Genomic DNA, 17501 nt, shown 5'->3' with positions numbered 1-17501 from the left:
ATGCTGTTATTTCAGATAACACCCTTTAGCCTGTTTACGTTACATCAAAAAAGAAATCAATTACCTCTCTTGTTTCACAATTCACTCTTAAAAGCGACAAACGCAACAAAAATTGTTTCTATCTAGAAATTAATTTCCGTACAAACAGAAGGAAAACACTTGCATAAAGTGAATGCGATATAAATCTCCTGCTTTTTCAATTTGCCATTCGGAAATTGAAATATTTTCATATACACACACACCAGTATTTTCACCACTTTTGCTGCATAAACACAGAATACTTACTTATCATAGACTAGGTATTTATCACCCTGCACTTCGTAGCATTCTCCCTTGGACTCGATGTGAGTACTGTTGATAAGAATGAGTCCTGGGACACCACTTTGGAACCAATGGCCTTGCCACGTTTTTCTGAACTGGCATCCAGCTAGAAATAAAACACTTTCTTAGTATTAAAAAAAAAGCAATTTAATTGGAGTACAAAAGAGATTTAACAGGAAAAGAAATTCCAGGCATACACTCTGATCGTGATGGTTATTTGAGTTTAAAAGAGAGTGCAACCCAACTTTATAAGGGAAATCAAATTATCCGGCTAGGGCAACACCGGGTTTGGTAAAATATGCAAATTTATGAGGGAAAAACACCTCGGTTTAACGCGCAGGTAATAAGGACCGAAGGGAAAACTCCAAGAAGTTCACCTTAATGTGCACTTAACGTAATTTATTGTTTGGGTTATTCCGGGTCGCCTTTAATTTGATTATGTTTAACTCGAGACGGAAGGGTTGGGATTCTTTTTCGATTCGATCGCACCCTCAATTAGGTAAAGATGGTATTACCCCCATGACGCTCGATCAACCCTTTTTGTTTCAACGGGATTTCAAATCCTGCTACCGTCATCCCCGGATTCAAATTTCGTAATTATCTGAATGATCCTGCAAAACTATACGGGAAAGGGGTGATTTTCTTTGTATAAACGCCGACGTTCTAAGGGTGTTTTTTCATTTTTTCACTCATCATTAACTTTATCAGTGTACACCCAGTGTTGCCAACCCTCAAATAATATAATTTCCCAAAAGCGTTTTAAAAAAGTTGGATTTTTTTAAGTTTTGCTTTAATTCCACTTTCTTCTAGTTTGAAAATCCTTTAAGTGTCCACTTAAAATGCTATTATTACGTCCACTAAGCATGAATTTGTCCTTGCATTTTTGAAACGTTTTTAAAATAAGTCACAACGGGCAAACTTAAACTCATCAACCTATTAAATGTATTTTAAAGGATTCAGAACTGAATTGCTACATAGAGTGGTTCTTGACAGCTTCATGGAGAAAATTTTCATAGTTTCCCAGTTTATAACAGACTGAAATGATCACGTCACGACTGTCCAATTTCTACTCAACTCACTCAACATTTTACAACAAATAAGTATTTAATATAATTTACAACTGTATTAACTACAACAGTGCTTTTAAGTACTTTTCAAGTGATTGGTTTAGTTTAATAGCTTGATGGATCAGATCTTGACAGTTAATACGTTTGCAACAGATTGACTGTCCGGAACATACATTTGTATGATAAGAACTGTCAAAGTGTATTCGTACCAGTAAATATTATTTATATTGATTGTACTGCCTGTATTTGACAATTACCAGCATTGTCCCAGATCGAAATATGCCCACAAAGCACAGTTACACGTCACAACCTAAAAAACAAGTCATGAAACTATAAAATCCATAATAATATGAATTACACTGACTGTATTGCTTTTAAACAATTTTTGTAGTTTCATAGCTTCAAGGAGTGGTATTTAACAGTTTTCAAGTTATGACAGATTGAAATATGTTTAAAATAAACAGATACACGTCAGGACTATAAAATTTCTTTTTTTCTTCAAATATCCAAATGTGGTTCGAAAATTTAAACAAATCATTAATGCATATTTATGCAATAAACAAAAGAAATTACGTGTGAACCAATGAGATATAAAAATAATAAATTACACAAAATTAAAATGTCGTCATAAACAATATACCTAAATCTGCCAAACGCTCAAAAAAAAAATTACAATACCATATAATACTAGAATCATTTTTAAAATGTCATATGACACCTCTAAATAGGTCCCTTCTATCTAATCTAACCGTTATAAATATTAAAATTACCAAAAAGATCTAAATTTTTTGTAAATCTCCAAATCTGACAAATAAATGGCAGATGATAGAATGAATGGGTAAAGCACTACAGTTGTACGGTTTTGAACAGATTATATTTTCGGAATTATATTACATAAAACATTTCAAAACTCTTCAAGCTAACCAAAAAATACCTCATATTTAATTTTCTCTTAAAACAAACATCCTCCTCAAAATAAGGATAATAACCCTGTTTTGTTATAAAAAAACTTTTGAAAGTAGCAAAGTAAAAATATTCTAACATTAGAATTATTAGAGTAAAATTTAACATTTCTAAAAAATATGTCATATATTTTTTGGTTTCAAAAATAAAAAATTAATATTTTTCATAATTTGTGAGATTACGATGGTCATATTATCATTTTTGTATATCCATGGAGCGAACAGAGCGACTGTGACGTAGTTTGACAGTTAGTCAAATTATGGTTTTAGAGAGCATATTTTATGACTTTGTGCAAGTTTACATAATTTGTTTAAAAAAATCTACTTCCCCAGAATAACCAAACATTTTAAATCAAAATTTACAAAATATGCTAATAGTACCTAACTATTTTTTTATTTATTTGACTAGATTTTAGCAGCTTTTTCCTCCACATGAAATTTTCAATGTTAACCATCAACCAAGTTATGAATAAGCAAACAACTTCAAAGGTTTTATTAACGACCAATAAAAAAAATGTAAAGTCCCTAATCGAGTTTGTGCATTGAAGACCTTCCAAGTCTCTCGTAAATGGGGTTTTAACCACAGCAAACGACTTTTTTATCAATAATGCATTAAGTTGACCTCGGAAACTTTATACTTAAAAAAAACTAGGGGGTTATGAATATTCAAGACTGTCAAAGGGACGAGGAAGTGTTTTAAAAACTTTGCACGAGAAATTCGCTTCCAGGCGGCCGCAATATTTTCAGGCAAACTATTTTAATGTGCGTATTAATCTCGACAAAAATTCCTATCGTTCTTGGCAAGTTTGCTCAAGATGAAGTTTAATTAACAAAGCGGCCTCATATGTTTAATGGCATCCTTCGTATTCGGGCGCATTTATGCACACTTCACGGTTCACCGGAAGGAAGTTTTATACAAGTTAGTTAACTGTAGGTTAACGCCTGTCTTAAACTTGCGCCAAGTTGGTAAACATGTTAATAAAGGGTCTGGATTTCCGGCGGGCGAGTTCCCGAAGAGGTTTTACGGTTTCGCTTTATTGGGTTTGCGCATTTGCATTAGCGTTACAAAAGTGACGAGGCTTTCGGGAGATGATAATGTGTGAGCAGCCGAGGTTTAAAACAATAATTACGGGACCAGGCGAAATTTCTTTGACGTTAAACACTGCGATTATCCGAGGGCTTTGGGAAATTCGTTTCAGGCAAATCTGTTGTCGGCGCAACAAAAGGCAAAACAAGGATTTTACATGGTGAATAATACATGACCGTTTAGGGAGATGTTATCTTTAATCCTCCACCAGAACGATAATAATCCTCTTAATAAGCATCTCAGCTTAAAATGGGATAACAGAAATCTTTGCTTGTTCCTTTAAAATGTCATTAATAAAACAACTACACACCATACAAAGTCTACTAAAACGCCATTTTCGTGATAAATAAATAAAATGGTACAAGTCTTTATCATTTATTCAGTTTTCCTTTACCAGACATACACATTATTTCTAGTGATGGCCGTAATTTTACTGTGGTATAAGTAAAATTCAGTGTTCTAAGAAAATTTATCAATTTTACCAGTAAATTTATGGGTCTAATTAAACTTTGCTTGAAAGATATCATTTTCCTGTCATGGCTGTCATTCATTTCACAAGTAAAATTTTTCTGACAATAGTGATTCTTGTACCAAATAAGTTCCAATCGAGGGAGAAACCGCTGAGTAAAATTTTGTACACTAATTCCTAAATGTCCATTAATTCCTTGTAATGCCCAGTAATTCTTAATAATTTCCAATAACTAATCTAACCTAACCATACCCACTAATTTTCTGAATTACCACGACTGGAGAGTCTAAAAAAACCTTTTTTAATTAAAAAAAGTAAAAATAAGAAAATATGCGTGCAACAATTTCACCAGAAGTAGATATCAACTGCTGTTTAGTAAATCGGACACCTTGTATATTATTGCATTTTTGAATTCTACGTCAAATTCTAGACATATTTCGTGTATCAATGTCATACACTTATCTGTATCCGTTTCTGAGATATTTACCATTTTATGTGAAATTTATTATTTCTAGTCTCCAAAACAATAATTTTAATTTATGCAGATCAGGTTTTCTAATTGATTTTTGTCGTGTCATACGTTTGTTCTAAGAGTGGGTGCAGAAAAACAATAAAATATATGATACAGGATTGTCAAAAAAGGCATCAGTTCTAAAAAAGGACGTTTTTCAAATTAAACACCACTTATTCTTATAACTTTGTCTGATTCTCCGTTCAAAATTAAAGTAAATTTGTATTAGATCACATATTTGAAAAATTTATTCTTTAAATTGATACATCGAACCACCCTGTAACTGTCAAAATAATCGAGTTATTGAAGGTTAAAGTAGTAGCTGTCAAATTCAGTCAAAACTGTCTTTATTGTCAAACAACTCGTTTATTTACAACATTTTGTATAGACTTTTATGTCAAGGGATAGAAAATATAATGGGCTTTCCAAAAATATGACCGTTTGTGTTGATAGGCTGCTTTGTTTGGCCGCCAGAGGGCTCCAAAGCTAACTAAACGTTTTCCTTGACTGTAACCACTCTAATTTCTTTGAAAGATTTTTTTTGAAATCGGCCAGGTACGGCCCTAATATTTGGTACAAACCGAGCAGGGTGAGTGCAAATTTAGAGCCGTAGAAATAAAATCATTAAGGACGATTTTCGCTTGCACTAAGTGGCCAACATAACGCAAAACCCATTGGGATAGTGGTGGTGTTTCAGGCAAATTTGACCCTTAGGAAAATTGTCATTTGCAAAATCGGTTTTTCAAGAAATTTATATGCATTACATCGTAGTGGACCTAGTAGCTCACGTAACCGTGTTTTTCTAATTTTCCAGGCTCAAATTAGCCCTAACCAGTCAAAAGTTGGTTAATGGTACCGTTTGACCACTAGAGGACGTCAATATCTTTCAATTTTTCTGGTGTATTCTTTGGTAAGTAAATATTCAAAAACTCGCTTAATTGCACTATTTTTGCTAGAGTTTTATATGTCAATAAATAGCCAATGAAATAAGCTTTCTAACAGTAGCTCAATTTGAATTGATAGGTTAGATGGTTTGGCCGCTAGAGGGCGTCAAATTTGACTAATTTTTTCATGACTTTTTTGGTGCATTCTTTTGTTCAATCGTCAATAATAAGCTAGTTATTTCAACACTTTGTATAAACTTTTATATCCCAATGGATAGCCAATGAAATAAGCTTTCTATTGATGTATAAAAGTTGATGGGTTAGTGGTACCATTTTGCCGCTAAAAAGCTTCAAAATTCATAAAATATTAAATTAATAATATAATTCATAATTACAAAAATCAAAATTTTTAAAGTATAAAGTGCTCATCATACTCATACAAATTAAGAACACAGTTACGCTTTTTATTTTTACTAGTGTAAGACGATTTAACAAAATTGAGTTAAACAGTTTAGAAAGTAAAGCAACAAAATTTGAACTTTTCTTGTGGAATGTTGTTACTTTTTAAAATTTTATGTTAGTGTTATCACATATCAAATCTCGTTACGCACCTATCGATACATGAAATTAATTGGCAGCCACATTCCGCTATTACAGCAAACACACACAAGTTAGGCGGCTAGTGTGTATTTTAGAGTAGAATGAGCCGTAAGCGATATAGTGTTTGTATTTACGGTTAGTGGATTCTATTGACGAATCGTTTATTAGTATTTAATTGCAATGATTAGCTGTATCTGTGTGTACGCCGTGTAGCAATCAACTGGGGAATTTATTAAAACAACTTGCCCAACTTAAGTGTATGCGGCGGTATGTTTGTTATTCATTGGCCAGCGCAGCCTTTACCGTATTCGCATCCCTAAATCAATAAACTGGGGCTAATGAGTCGTGTTTTTGCCAACATAATTACATTCAAAATATTCCGTGTTGCGAGTGTAACAAGCGGCTTAACATTATCCGAAAGTTCCGTCCGTAATACATTAATAAAATAGGGCTCGAAACGGTCGGCCTAAATTGAAAGTGGCTCAACAATGGATTTACTCTGGAAAACTTTTAATAGGATATTAAACGTACAACGGTTCCGAACTTTTTATAAACGAACATCGTAACGTGCTTAAGACTTTAAAAGGTTCGATTCTGCTGTCAGCATAACAAAACAGGTAACACCAGGTTTTAACATTAAAAATCAGTAAACTGAACCCTTGGACCGCTAGGGCTCGATCTAACAAAATAACCGTCATAAAACCGCTCAACCGTAAAGTCCTAATTTTCTATTATCGTAAGACATAAGATATTAGAAATAAGAGGCCGCAAACATCGTTCATATCCCCCAAGAGGCCTACTTAACTACCGGCTCATTACGTTGCTTTACTCCACGAATAAATTCAGCAGCGTTTTGAGTTTCGAGTTTCTTCTCTAGCCACCACAAATTACTGTCAAGGGGAAGACAAAAACCAAGTTAAACCAATTAAGGCACGGCAATATTGTAGCTTTTTGTTCTCAATTCAAACTTGGTAATCTTCAAGCAAATCTTGTTTTTGCTGACAAAGCTTATCTACGACAAACCGAACGTCTTTAGCCAAAGCTTTGGGTGTGCTAACCCAAGTTGATGCAGCAATCAACACCTTTCTTGTGACTTACGTAACGTCAGGCAATTTTTTTGTTAGTTATTATTTTGTGAATAACTTATAAAAGAAAAAAAAACTAAAAATTTGGTGGTTTTTGCTGTCTGATGTAGTACTTTTTATTTGATTTGCTTCATTTTGACATTAATCAACGCTATGGATTGCGTTTGATTTTAAACAATCATTTATTATTTATTTAGCCAAACGCAATGCTCTATGATAAATGGTTTCAAGAGATGCAAAAAAGTTTTAATTAAAAGTTGCTATTGATAATTCCCTTTGCAAGTATTTTCAAAGTGCCATTGTATTTGAAATTTTGGAGATACGCACTTATGTGAATTAAACTTGTTAGTACGCTCTCTTGTAGGCAATTCTCAAAACTAAAAAAAAAATCTACTAATTCTTTAGGTCTCTTTTTATAACAAACTCTTTTTACGTTTAGTCAAAAAAAAAAAAAAAAACAAAAATCACTCCTATTTGGGCACCCTATACGAGTGCTTGTATCTCATCATGATGCAAAAATACTATAACTAGTATTCAAATACTTACATTTGTTGTACAATTTCATCGAAACTGTAACTTTTACGGTTTAGAAGCTAACAATAGCGGCCCATAACAACTGGATTACTCGATATTGCCAATCAAAGAATATAATTTTGAACCTAAAATGAAAACCCTGAATAACTTTCACTTATTACTCCAAAAAACGCGAGTAAAACGGAATTTGACAAATGTCACGTGTCTGTGAATATATTTACAAAATACTAGTCATGTGTTATCATGAATTTTTACACTCTAGTTGCTAAAAGGACGAATAAGCTGTATGAAAGTGACTAATTTAAGTAGAACCTGTCAAATTAAGTCCACTCTGTATTTATTACTCAACAATATGGTTAAAATAATGTATAACAACCTGATAAAACCAATAATCTACTATAAGGAAAACAAAGTTTATTTTCAACTATGTATGTAATAACATTATTTCTGACGTGTAAACCAGGTGGAAAGATGAAAATTACCTGCTTTTACTTTCCACCCCAGTGGAAAGTGAGTACTTTCCGTTGTTGTAAACAAATCATCAGTCGTTTATTATGGTTGAAGTCATAACTACTCGTACATATACTACCTTATTGTTAGAGACTATTAGCAATCAATATTTCAACTGAATGATTTATTAAAAGTTTGATAAAATTCTGATAAATGGTTGAAAATAAAATAATATACAAACCACGGTGGAAAGTTTAATTTCTGTCGAGATAAAGTTTACTACCTAATTTCTCGACAGAAATCAAACACTCTCCACGTGAGTACGTAATATACTATTTCCTCAAGTTTTCATAAGTTCCTTTTACTATTTAATAACGCGGACAGTTAGAGCTGTCATTCTATACAAAGGCCGACACTATTTTAAATGGGACACCCTGTATTTTATTACGTAGTTTAATTCTGCTTTCTAAGGCCTGATTAATGGCCTAATGAGTACTCTACAAAAAGTTTATAGCTTCTGAGATATTTAAGGTTAAATTCTGAACAGAAATGTCATTCTGTTCAAAGGCCGGAAACTCAGCTATTTTAAATGAGACACCCTGTAAAAAAATGTACGTCATTCGATTGGAAAGAAAAATTGATAAGAAACAAAACTGATTTGTATTTATAAAAAAAAAACAAGAGCGTATCACATTTTCTTGAAAAATATCCAGTAGGATACTCTAGTTTAAAGCCATTGCTCATTTTACTTAATGTGACTATTATTTTCATCTTTGTAGGTTAGATCAGTGCAAGAACATTGCAATTTCTAGCCAAATTTTGACAGTTTTGACATTAGTCACAGATATCACGTGGTTTTTAGAGGAGAATTTAGCTAGGCCAGTCACGTGACCACATTCAAAATAACTGTCATGAATCTCAAAAACACGTTTTGTATCAAATACTGCAAGAAAACTAATCTTCTAAACCTTGATTTTTGCAAAATATCCTGTAGGATATTCTGATATAAAGCCATAAGTCAGCCTAATTTGCTTTGATTTTTTTGTATATGCCTAGTTTTGCTCATTTTACTTCATGTGACTCTTATTTTCATCTTTGTAGGTTAGGTCAGAATAAAAACATGACAATCATTAATAACGCAAAATTCCCGATAGAACTGCGACATCCCAATAAACTAAAATTGTATTAGACATTTAGGACCACCAATAAAGGTCATTTAAGGCCCTTCAGTGTCACGTTTTCATAAATATTTTACAAGCATTTTTACCATGCATTTCGCGTAAATATTTGACCTAAATTGCCCATTTAATGTTTTAGTAAGTAACGATACATGCAATGCGGTTAATGGTAGCTGCATTCAATTTTTTTTTACTTTTTTGATTGCCATTTTAATTTAAATACTAAAAACATCATTTACCTAAAAACTGTTATGTATTAGGTATTTGGATTTTAATTTAACCTAATATACTTGTAAGGTCTTTTCAATTTTTACAAATAGCTACTACCTACTTATTTCCTGTTGAACATTATGATTGATCTCACTTCTAACTTTTTGGGAGCAAAAAATTCCAAATCGTATTTAAACTTCTTCTCAATTTCGTAACAACTTCCCCATTAAAAAAATTGAGATTCAATGCATACATCAGCAAAATGACACACCCTGTTAACGGAATATTGAAGTGCTCTGTAATATAATACGTTGACTTTTAAAGATAAACCAAACACTTCGACGTATGGAAATGTAGATGAGGGGAAAGTCGGTACAAAGTACAAAGGCTTGTTGGTTATAAAAACAATGGTAAGCCCCAAAGACGTTCACCTTATCCGTTATTCCTGGCTGGGATACGCTCTTCGAGGTCCCTGAGGGATAGATTATATCCTTTCTGAAATATTAATCGTTTTTTGATTTAAGCAAGGCGCCATGTTATACATTTTAATTAGCATAGCCCACGTCGAATTCTCGAAGGGGTGGCGGGGTGGATTTTAATTACCTGATGGCTTCTTGGGGAGGATCGCGTACACGTATACAAGGGCCTTAATGAATATATAATTGAAGTTTATCATGCGGTGCAGGGACATTTTTCTTTTGGTTTTATTAGAAACAGTGAAAGAAGAAAACATTCGTAAAATAAATAACTTTTTGATTGATAGACTCGATCCGCCTTTGGGGATAATCGGGGGCATTTTTTACGCGTTGCGAAACTGGAAAATGACGCACAACAAACTACTTACAGTCTAAAGGTCAAATTTCTTTTCTTATTTATAATCCCCGGCCAAAGTAGTCTTTAAGGGACGAGTCATTTTTCTTTTTCGCAGCCGCCGGTCATTATCATTTAGTTACCATATTTTCATCGTTATTTATAAATTCGTGTCTTAAGTGGAATTACGCGTCTATATTTTAGGAAGAAACGTTTTGATAAACAAATTTACTAATTGCAATTTTTAATGTGAACCATAAATTACGCTATAAAGCGTCAGAAAACGATAAATAAGATCTAATTCAATCCTTTCTAAGCCGTCGCGACATTTACCGGCACTTAAAGTGGTCATGAAAAATGAACAAATCGGAAATTGACGTCAACTTTGAAGCTTATTTACGGATTTTCTTCGGTTTATCGCTGGCATCGTATTGAAGTCGCCTGAAAAACGTTCTGGATTAATAATTGTTGTACAACCAGCACAAAGTCATTTATTTCTCGTGATATAGAAAATAATTAAGAACCAAGCTAGACAATAAATTTCGGAAAATAAATTTCCTATTTAATTTACCGGTAAGACGTACACGGGCATGGAAACACCTGATCCAGATAGGGGACCGTGGAAGTCCCATCTGGAAAATGTCATTCTCCAAGAGGTAGTTTTAGGTGGATTTGTTCTCGTAATGAAGAGGGCATATAAAGCAAAAAACATTCCGTGTTTATGTTTTACATACTGTTGCTATTGATTAGTTAGTTTTGCCTTTTAAAAATGAGGAAATTACACGTTACACGTGCATGACATCTAGAGATATATTGATAAAGAAAATCAAACTAAATTGGAATGACCTGAGAGAATCACTTTCTAGTAGTTAGAGAAGTATGTACAGTCATTCACTGGATGTCGAGAAATGTCATAGTCACGTGCACATTTTATTACGTCAATTAAATGAAACGGTTTGATTGGTCTTGCACCACAAGCTAATTGACACTGCCTCACGTGACTTTTAGGATAACATTTCTATCATTGACTTGGTGGCAGATATTTGACAGATGTCATTTCGGAAAGAACAAAAGTCATTTAGTATTAATCAATAACAGAAATGTCAAAGTTAATAGCTTGGTCACGTGACTATATCGACAACTTTGTCATTTTATGCTGTTTTATTAACATCCAATTAGTGTCAAATTTAACCTCATGTATCACAAGCTTGTATGTCTTCTTATACACAATTAGCTGTGGCTGAATTTAGCACTGAAGATTTGATGTGGACAAGGCTGCTAACTAAAAAAAAATATTACCTACGCTCATGTTTTGCAATATTTGATTGTTTTAATCCTTGGAAAGTAGATTATTGACTTTTTTGAAAATCTTATTCGTAATCTAAACCTGTGTAAAATTGCGCCTTCCTAAAATTTGATGCTCTTAGAATGAAAATACCAAAATAGTAATGTGACCATCGTAATGTCACAAATTATAAAAAATAGTAATTCTTTATTTTTCGATCCAAAAACACTTATTTCCTACTCGGGTGCGGTAAAGTGCGCTTTTCCGCACTCACTTGAAAATAGGTTAGATTAAAATAGTATCCATGCAGTGACGTAATCATATTTAAAGTCAAAATGTTGTTTTGAAGGTGACCATTTTTACGATTGACGGAATTTCTGAACGATTTTTACGTGTTTGTTTCTAACTATCAAATTCATCTAGAAAGGGCACGTTACTATATTTAAGGGTGGAATGGAATCTTGAAGGTCACGTGACATTGCTGAAAGTTAAAATAGTTGCAGTTACGTGACCATACTTACAGTCAAATTGTTGTTTACCTACGTGACTGTTTTCAATGTCAAAATAGCATCCTTAAGGTCACGTTACCATTTTTTTTTAGAAATAAAAAAGTTTTTTAGAAAATAAAAACTGAATGTCGGATTTCATCAGTTTCTTTAATCACGTGATGGTCAAGTTTGAGGAATCTGACAGTAGGTCAATGTTATGACTCTGACGTTTACTTTTCCACACTATTGTATTTGTAAAACTGTAGATATTATTAGTTAATAGTTAATTACCTAATACGTGCGGAAAGTGGTACTTTCCCGCACAATACTGCAGTTGTTGAACGACGCAATGGGTGGGAAAAATGCTTTCCGCATGTACAGCAGTTTTCCTACGAGTATCAATTTTCATTAAATTGAAGGAAAGTGTATAGTAAGAAATTACTAAAATTAAAGCCTCGGTTTGCGAAGATGATTAAATAGTATATTACCACATACTCAGGTGGAAAGTGTTTGATTTCCCCTCATTGATTAGGCCATTAATCAGGCCTTAGAAAGCAGAATTACACTACGTAATAAAATACAGGGTGTCCTATTTAAAATAGTGTCGGCTTTTGTATAGAATGACAGCTCTAACTGTCCGCGTTATTAAATGGTAAATGGAACTTATGAAAACTTGAGGAAATAGTATATTACGTACTCAGGTGGAAAGTGTTTGATTTCTGTCGAGAAATTAGGTAGTACACTTTATCTCGACAGAAATTAAACTTTCTACCGTGGTTTGTATACTATTTTATTTGCAACCATTTATCAAAATCTCATCAAACTTTTAATAAATCATTCAGTTGAAATATTGATTGCTAATAGTCTCTAACAATAAGGTAGTATAGGTGCACGAGTAGTTATGACTTCAACCACAATAAACGACTGGTGATTTGTTTACAATCTTGACAACGTCATTATTGTGCTATTCTGTCTTTAATATTTTGAGCTGAAACGTTTCATAAAGTGCTTTTAACATGGAGATTTCTGAAGACGCAGATGTTACTCATCATCACCTGAGCTGCGAGCTGTTGCAGAGGTGGTGGCACAGTCTCTTCACTACAAAAAGTAAGCCCAGATATGACAAAACGCATATTGACATTCACCCGGGTGGAAAGTGACATTTACCGTTGTGGAAAGTACTCACTTTCCACCCGGCTGGAAAGTAAAAGCAGGTAATTTTCATCTTTCCACCTGGTTTACACATAAGTAATAACGTTATTACATACCTGGTTGAAAATAAAATATATTCTTAACTGCGAGAGATAAATGTTCTTTTTTTTTTTAAATAAAATGATTGCGGAAAAGTGACTTTTCCACACTAGTGCGATAAAGTTGCTTTTCCGCACTCATTTTTTTCTTCGCTTGAACATCTCATAAAAAGGTTGGTTCACCTGGGTATTTTCGCTCTACACATATAAACTTCAAAATTGCAGGTTTATTATACATTTATTGTAAATTGATCTTGCAATTCGGAAAAGTGCACTTTACCGCACCCGAGTAGGAAAATGTTTTAACCTTTCTAGTAGTGAAACAAAAGGTACAAACTTTCATCAAACATCTGCATTTTTGGGTTCTTCAATCATTAATCAATATCAAATAACCTAGATATTATAGTCGTACAAACACGACGTGAACTTAATGTTGTTGAAAGTTTACCAGCTCTTTGTATACATTTTATTCAACAAAAGGTCTTTTTCCCCTTTTAATATTTAAATAGTCGATTAAGTAGTTCAAAGCTGATAGTCGACTGTGAAACAAAGACTCCCATCTATATTCACTTGGATGATAGATAATAGAGGAATTAAACATTAAGCAGCATGTTATCGACGAGTATCGCATGACATGCTAATTTTCCATCTATACTATTGTTCGTTGTAAAGAAAGTAAAAAAAAGCCTAAAAGAAACTGTTGGAAAATCATTTCTTTGTTCGTTAGTGGCGATTTAGCTTCGACTAATCGTAAACGGGAAAAGCAAACGAAAGCCGAAAAAAATGGTTTCGATTGTCGGAAAAAGCAGTGAAATCCAGTTCATTGTTAAATCGAGTCGATCGGGGAAACCGGCCTGGATAAAACCGGGCAGATGAACAAATTCGCACACGGCAAGGCTCACGTCTAAACGGTCGCACACAAAAGCGAAAAACCGTCTTACTCCTTGGGATTTAGTACGTCGAACGAAACGGTTTAGGTTTCAAAAGAGGAAATAAAGTTGTGTCCGTGCTAGTCTTACACGGTATTACGTTTAGCTACAGCTACAGGGGTTATTTCGGTACGGATGTGGACTTTTATTTTGGTCCGTCTTTCCAGACCTCGGATAAGTAAACAGCTTGGATTTCTGTACGAGGTTGACATTTTTCTAAACAAGTTCATTAACAGTCAAATCAGCTATTAATGACATTTACAATTCTACATATAAATACAGTTCTGATGATGTATTTAGATACTTTATACTTTATTTATTCTCTTAATTCTTATTTAGTTTTAATTTGTGTTGATATCTTATAAGAGCCTTATTAATCAATTAGAACTTTGAATTCTTATAAAAAAAAATCTTTAGCAAATTGTATATTTCTCCTCTACAGAGTAAACAAATAACTGGATCTACTGCGCAAATACTTGTAGTAATATGGTGAGTTTGATTTTTTGATCAGATTAAGTTGCTACGCCATTGCCTAATCAAATCCTCCACCCTCGTCTTGCTCCACGTTGTAATTTTATCTGTTTAACTGGTATTTTTCATTCGGCCCGGCAAATTCGCCGCCGCCTCAATTTAAATAAGACGCAGCTGCAAGTGCGGAATAGTAAGTGCCGGCTTAATTGCAGGAAAAACAGTATATCGACATTCTTCTCAGCTGCCGCCCCTTTGTCTCCTCGCCGCCCCTTTTGCGCTTTCGTCTTTTGTCTTTATACACATAAACATCTGGCGGACTTTTTGTTCCATCCCATACAGGCCAATATAACATTTTCCCTCGCTGTTAGTTAGAGCAAACATTGTTGTATAAGTTTCGCCAACTTTTTATTAAACGTTGCATAAACAGTTCTGGTGGAAACCGAACATTTGCCCCGAAATAGGCTTAGCTAATTAGGCGCTGTGTAAATGCAAATCGGAACTGTTGCATTAGCACACGAACCAATTTGCCACCTTCTCGGTGGCAAATGGGCCATACAGGGAATTAGACGCTAGGAAGCTCAAAGGCCATTCAAAATTTAATTTTAAAAACATTTCTTGATAGTTTGATTACACACTTTATTTTCAAGTAAATTTCTGTAATAGATAAGCTAGAATAACTACCACATCTTAAAAAAGTCAGTAATCAACCCATCATTACTTTCGATTACACTCTTATTATGCCCCTTTTATTAGAAGACAAGATTATATTATTAGCTCATTTTGACCCTCGATTGTCAGAAATTAAAGGTCTTAAAAGTAAACTAAAAGTCTGAATAATACTACTCTGATAGATTAAATGATCAGTTAAACAATTACGTAAAATGAATAAAGTATTATTCTAGATAAAGTAATGACAGGGTAATGTGTTTTTACCCGAAATTGCAATAAATAATTTCTCAAGAAGAACACACAGAGAGAACTTTGGAATTGACTGATGGCACATATTTTTAATCAAAGTTGGAATTTGAATGTGACAAATCAGGTGCAAAATATCACAGTCAAAACGAAACTTAATTTAAAAAAGCGTTGGCGTAATGGGTGATTCTTACAACATGCGAGATTTATAAAATTGACACAACGTAACATAAAACAATCATTGTGTTTAAGGGTTAACCAATCAAAGTGAACGTTATCGCAGGAAAATAAACCATTTTGATTGGTGAGGAACAAAAATTGTGTTGCGTTATACAGAACGAAAATTATTTTTTTAATCAGAGATTTGTTAGTTAAATGACATGTTGGGAGGAATTATTTTCTTTTAATGAAATTTTGACCTTTTTTTAATGCAACATTCTGTATATTACATTGCCAAATTAGGAGTAATTTTTAATGTACCGATAATTGGCTAAATTTAAAAAAATCAAATAATTTTAGATCCTACTCTTATTATCAACTTCAAGATTTGCCTATTTTCTTTATACAGGATGGCCTAAAATTTGCTTGTTTTTGATAACTGCCAAAATTATTAAGAAATTTAAAAACTAAAAAGGTGTTGCTGGAGTATTTTTTCAAGATGAGTTCGATGCCTCAAATAGAAAATCGTAATAATCTTTTCTGGTAAATGCAATTTTTGAATTTCTGACACTTTGGACAAGTCCTTCTAACTTTGTTATTATGAAAGTTTGATAAAAATAACTTTTTTCTACAAACATTCAATAATGATGCATTTTTCGCTTCCAATAATCTCAACGAAAAGTTACCCTTTACTGAGGAGTTTACTTTAGCCTGCCAAGGGTAGCGAGCGATAATAGTATATTATTAACCAAGGTTTAGACAGAAGCTTTTATTGACCGCATGTCAAGATTTGACATAAGGTTAATAAAAGCTGTCTAAACCGTGGATAATATAGCATTTTTTCCACTATTAACAATATTTTTGATGGTCCTTTTATTGAAAATTTAAAAATTTAAGATAACAATAACATGAAGAGACAACCTAATTTATCTGTCTCTGTCAAGTCAAGTATATTTCATATGTCAGATGTCTTAATGGACATTGACATTATTATTTACCTAGGTCAATAATATTTCCTTTTTTGTCGTGTTTGTGCCAGACTAGAACTAGAGATTAGACTCTATTTTTGACCTAGGTCAACAATGACCATTAAGGTAGAGAAAACTAATTTCTCAAGTTACTAATCGGTCAATAATGGTATGTTTATTATGTTAGTAGTGGAAACAATTTTTTTCGCTTGCTGTCTAGGGACACGACTACTATGCATGCCATTGTTGAAAATGTCAGTGTCACCAGTTTGATGTCAGTATTCAATTGTGTATAATTTTGATCCTGTTTTTGAGTATCTACGCAGTAAGTTTAGTTCTAATAGATATTTAGCGATGTTTGTAGAAAAAATATTGTATGTATTGCTCGCACAATGTGACTTTTATGCTCTCGAATGATTCTCAGAGCATAAAAGTCATGGTTTGCGCACTTAATACATAAATAACTATTACATTATTAAGGCACTTTTTTACGTAGATTACGATTCTGTTAATATTCACTTCGTGACATCATCTGGAATAACACTAATATTAATAAAAGGTCAAAAGTTAAAATATACAAAACCTTTATCAGACCGGTGTTGACTGTAAGATGAATGAAATGAAAATACTTAGAAACATCTCAGGGTACACATTAAGAGACAAAAAAAAGTCAGGTCAGGATGTAAACGTAGAAGATGATCACGTGGGTAGGATGGTTAGGATAGCTGGTATACCACGAACACGACGTCCCTTAGGAAGACCTCCAAAAAGATGGATAGAGTCGTGGTCTTCAACATCTCAAGGGAACTGAAAGTTGGAAAATGCAGCCTTAAGACCTACAACATGCGAAAGAAGAAGAAGTAGGAAA

The 17501-nt window shown here is 33.3% G+C and overlaps 1 protein-coding gene across 2 annotated transcripts in view; it reads right to left on the bottom strand.

Annotated features, from left to right (window-relative positions):
• Window positions 1-17501, bottom strand: part of LOC145726647 (uncharacterized) — a 217973-nt gene that overhangs the window by 6649 nt on the left and 193823 nt on the right. For both annotated transcript variants that reach the window (XM_081975846.1, XM_081975847.1), the window contains exon 3: window positions 286-427. In XM_081975846.1, the coding sequence (XP_081831972.1) occupies window positions 286-427 (142 nt within the window). The remainder of the gene's footprint in view (window positions 1-285; window positions 428-17501) is intronic.

Source organism: Ips typographus, linkage group LG3 (assembly GCF_016097725.1).
Source record: "Ips typographus isolate SLU linkage group LG3, UJ_Ityp_2.0, whole genome shotgun sequence".
NCBI lineage: Eukaryota > Metazoa > Arthropoda > Insecta > Coleoptera > Curculionidae > Ips > Ips typographus.
Note: the sequence above shows the minus strand (reverse complement) of the source record. Positions and strands in the feature narration are given on the sequence as shown.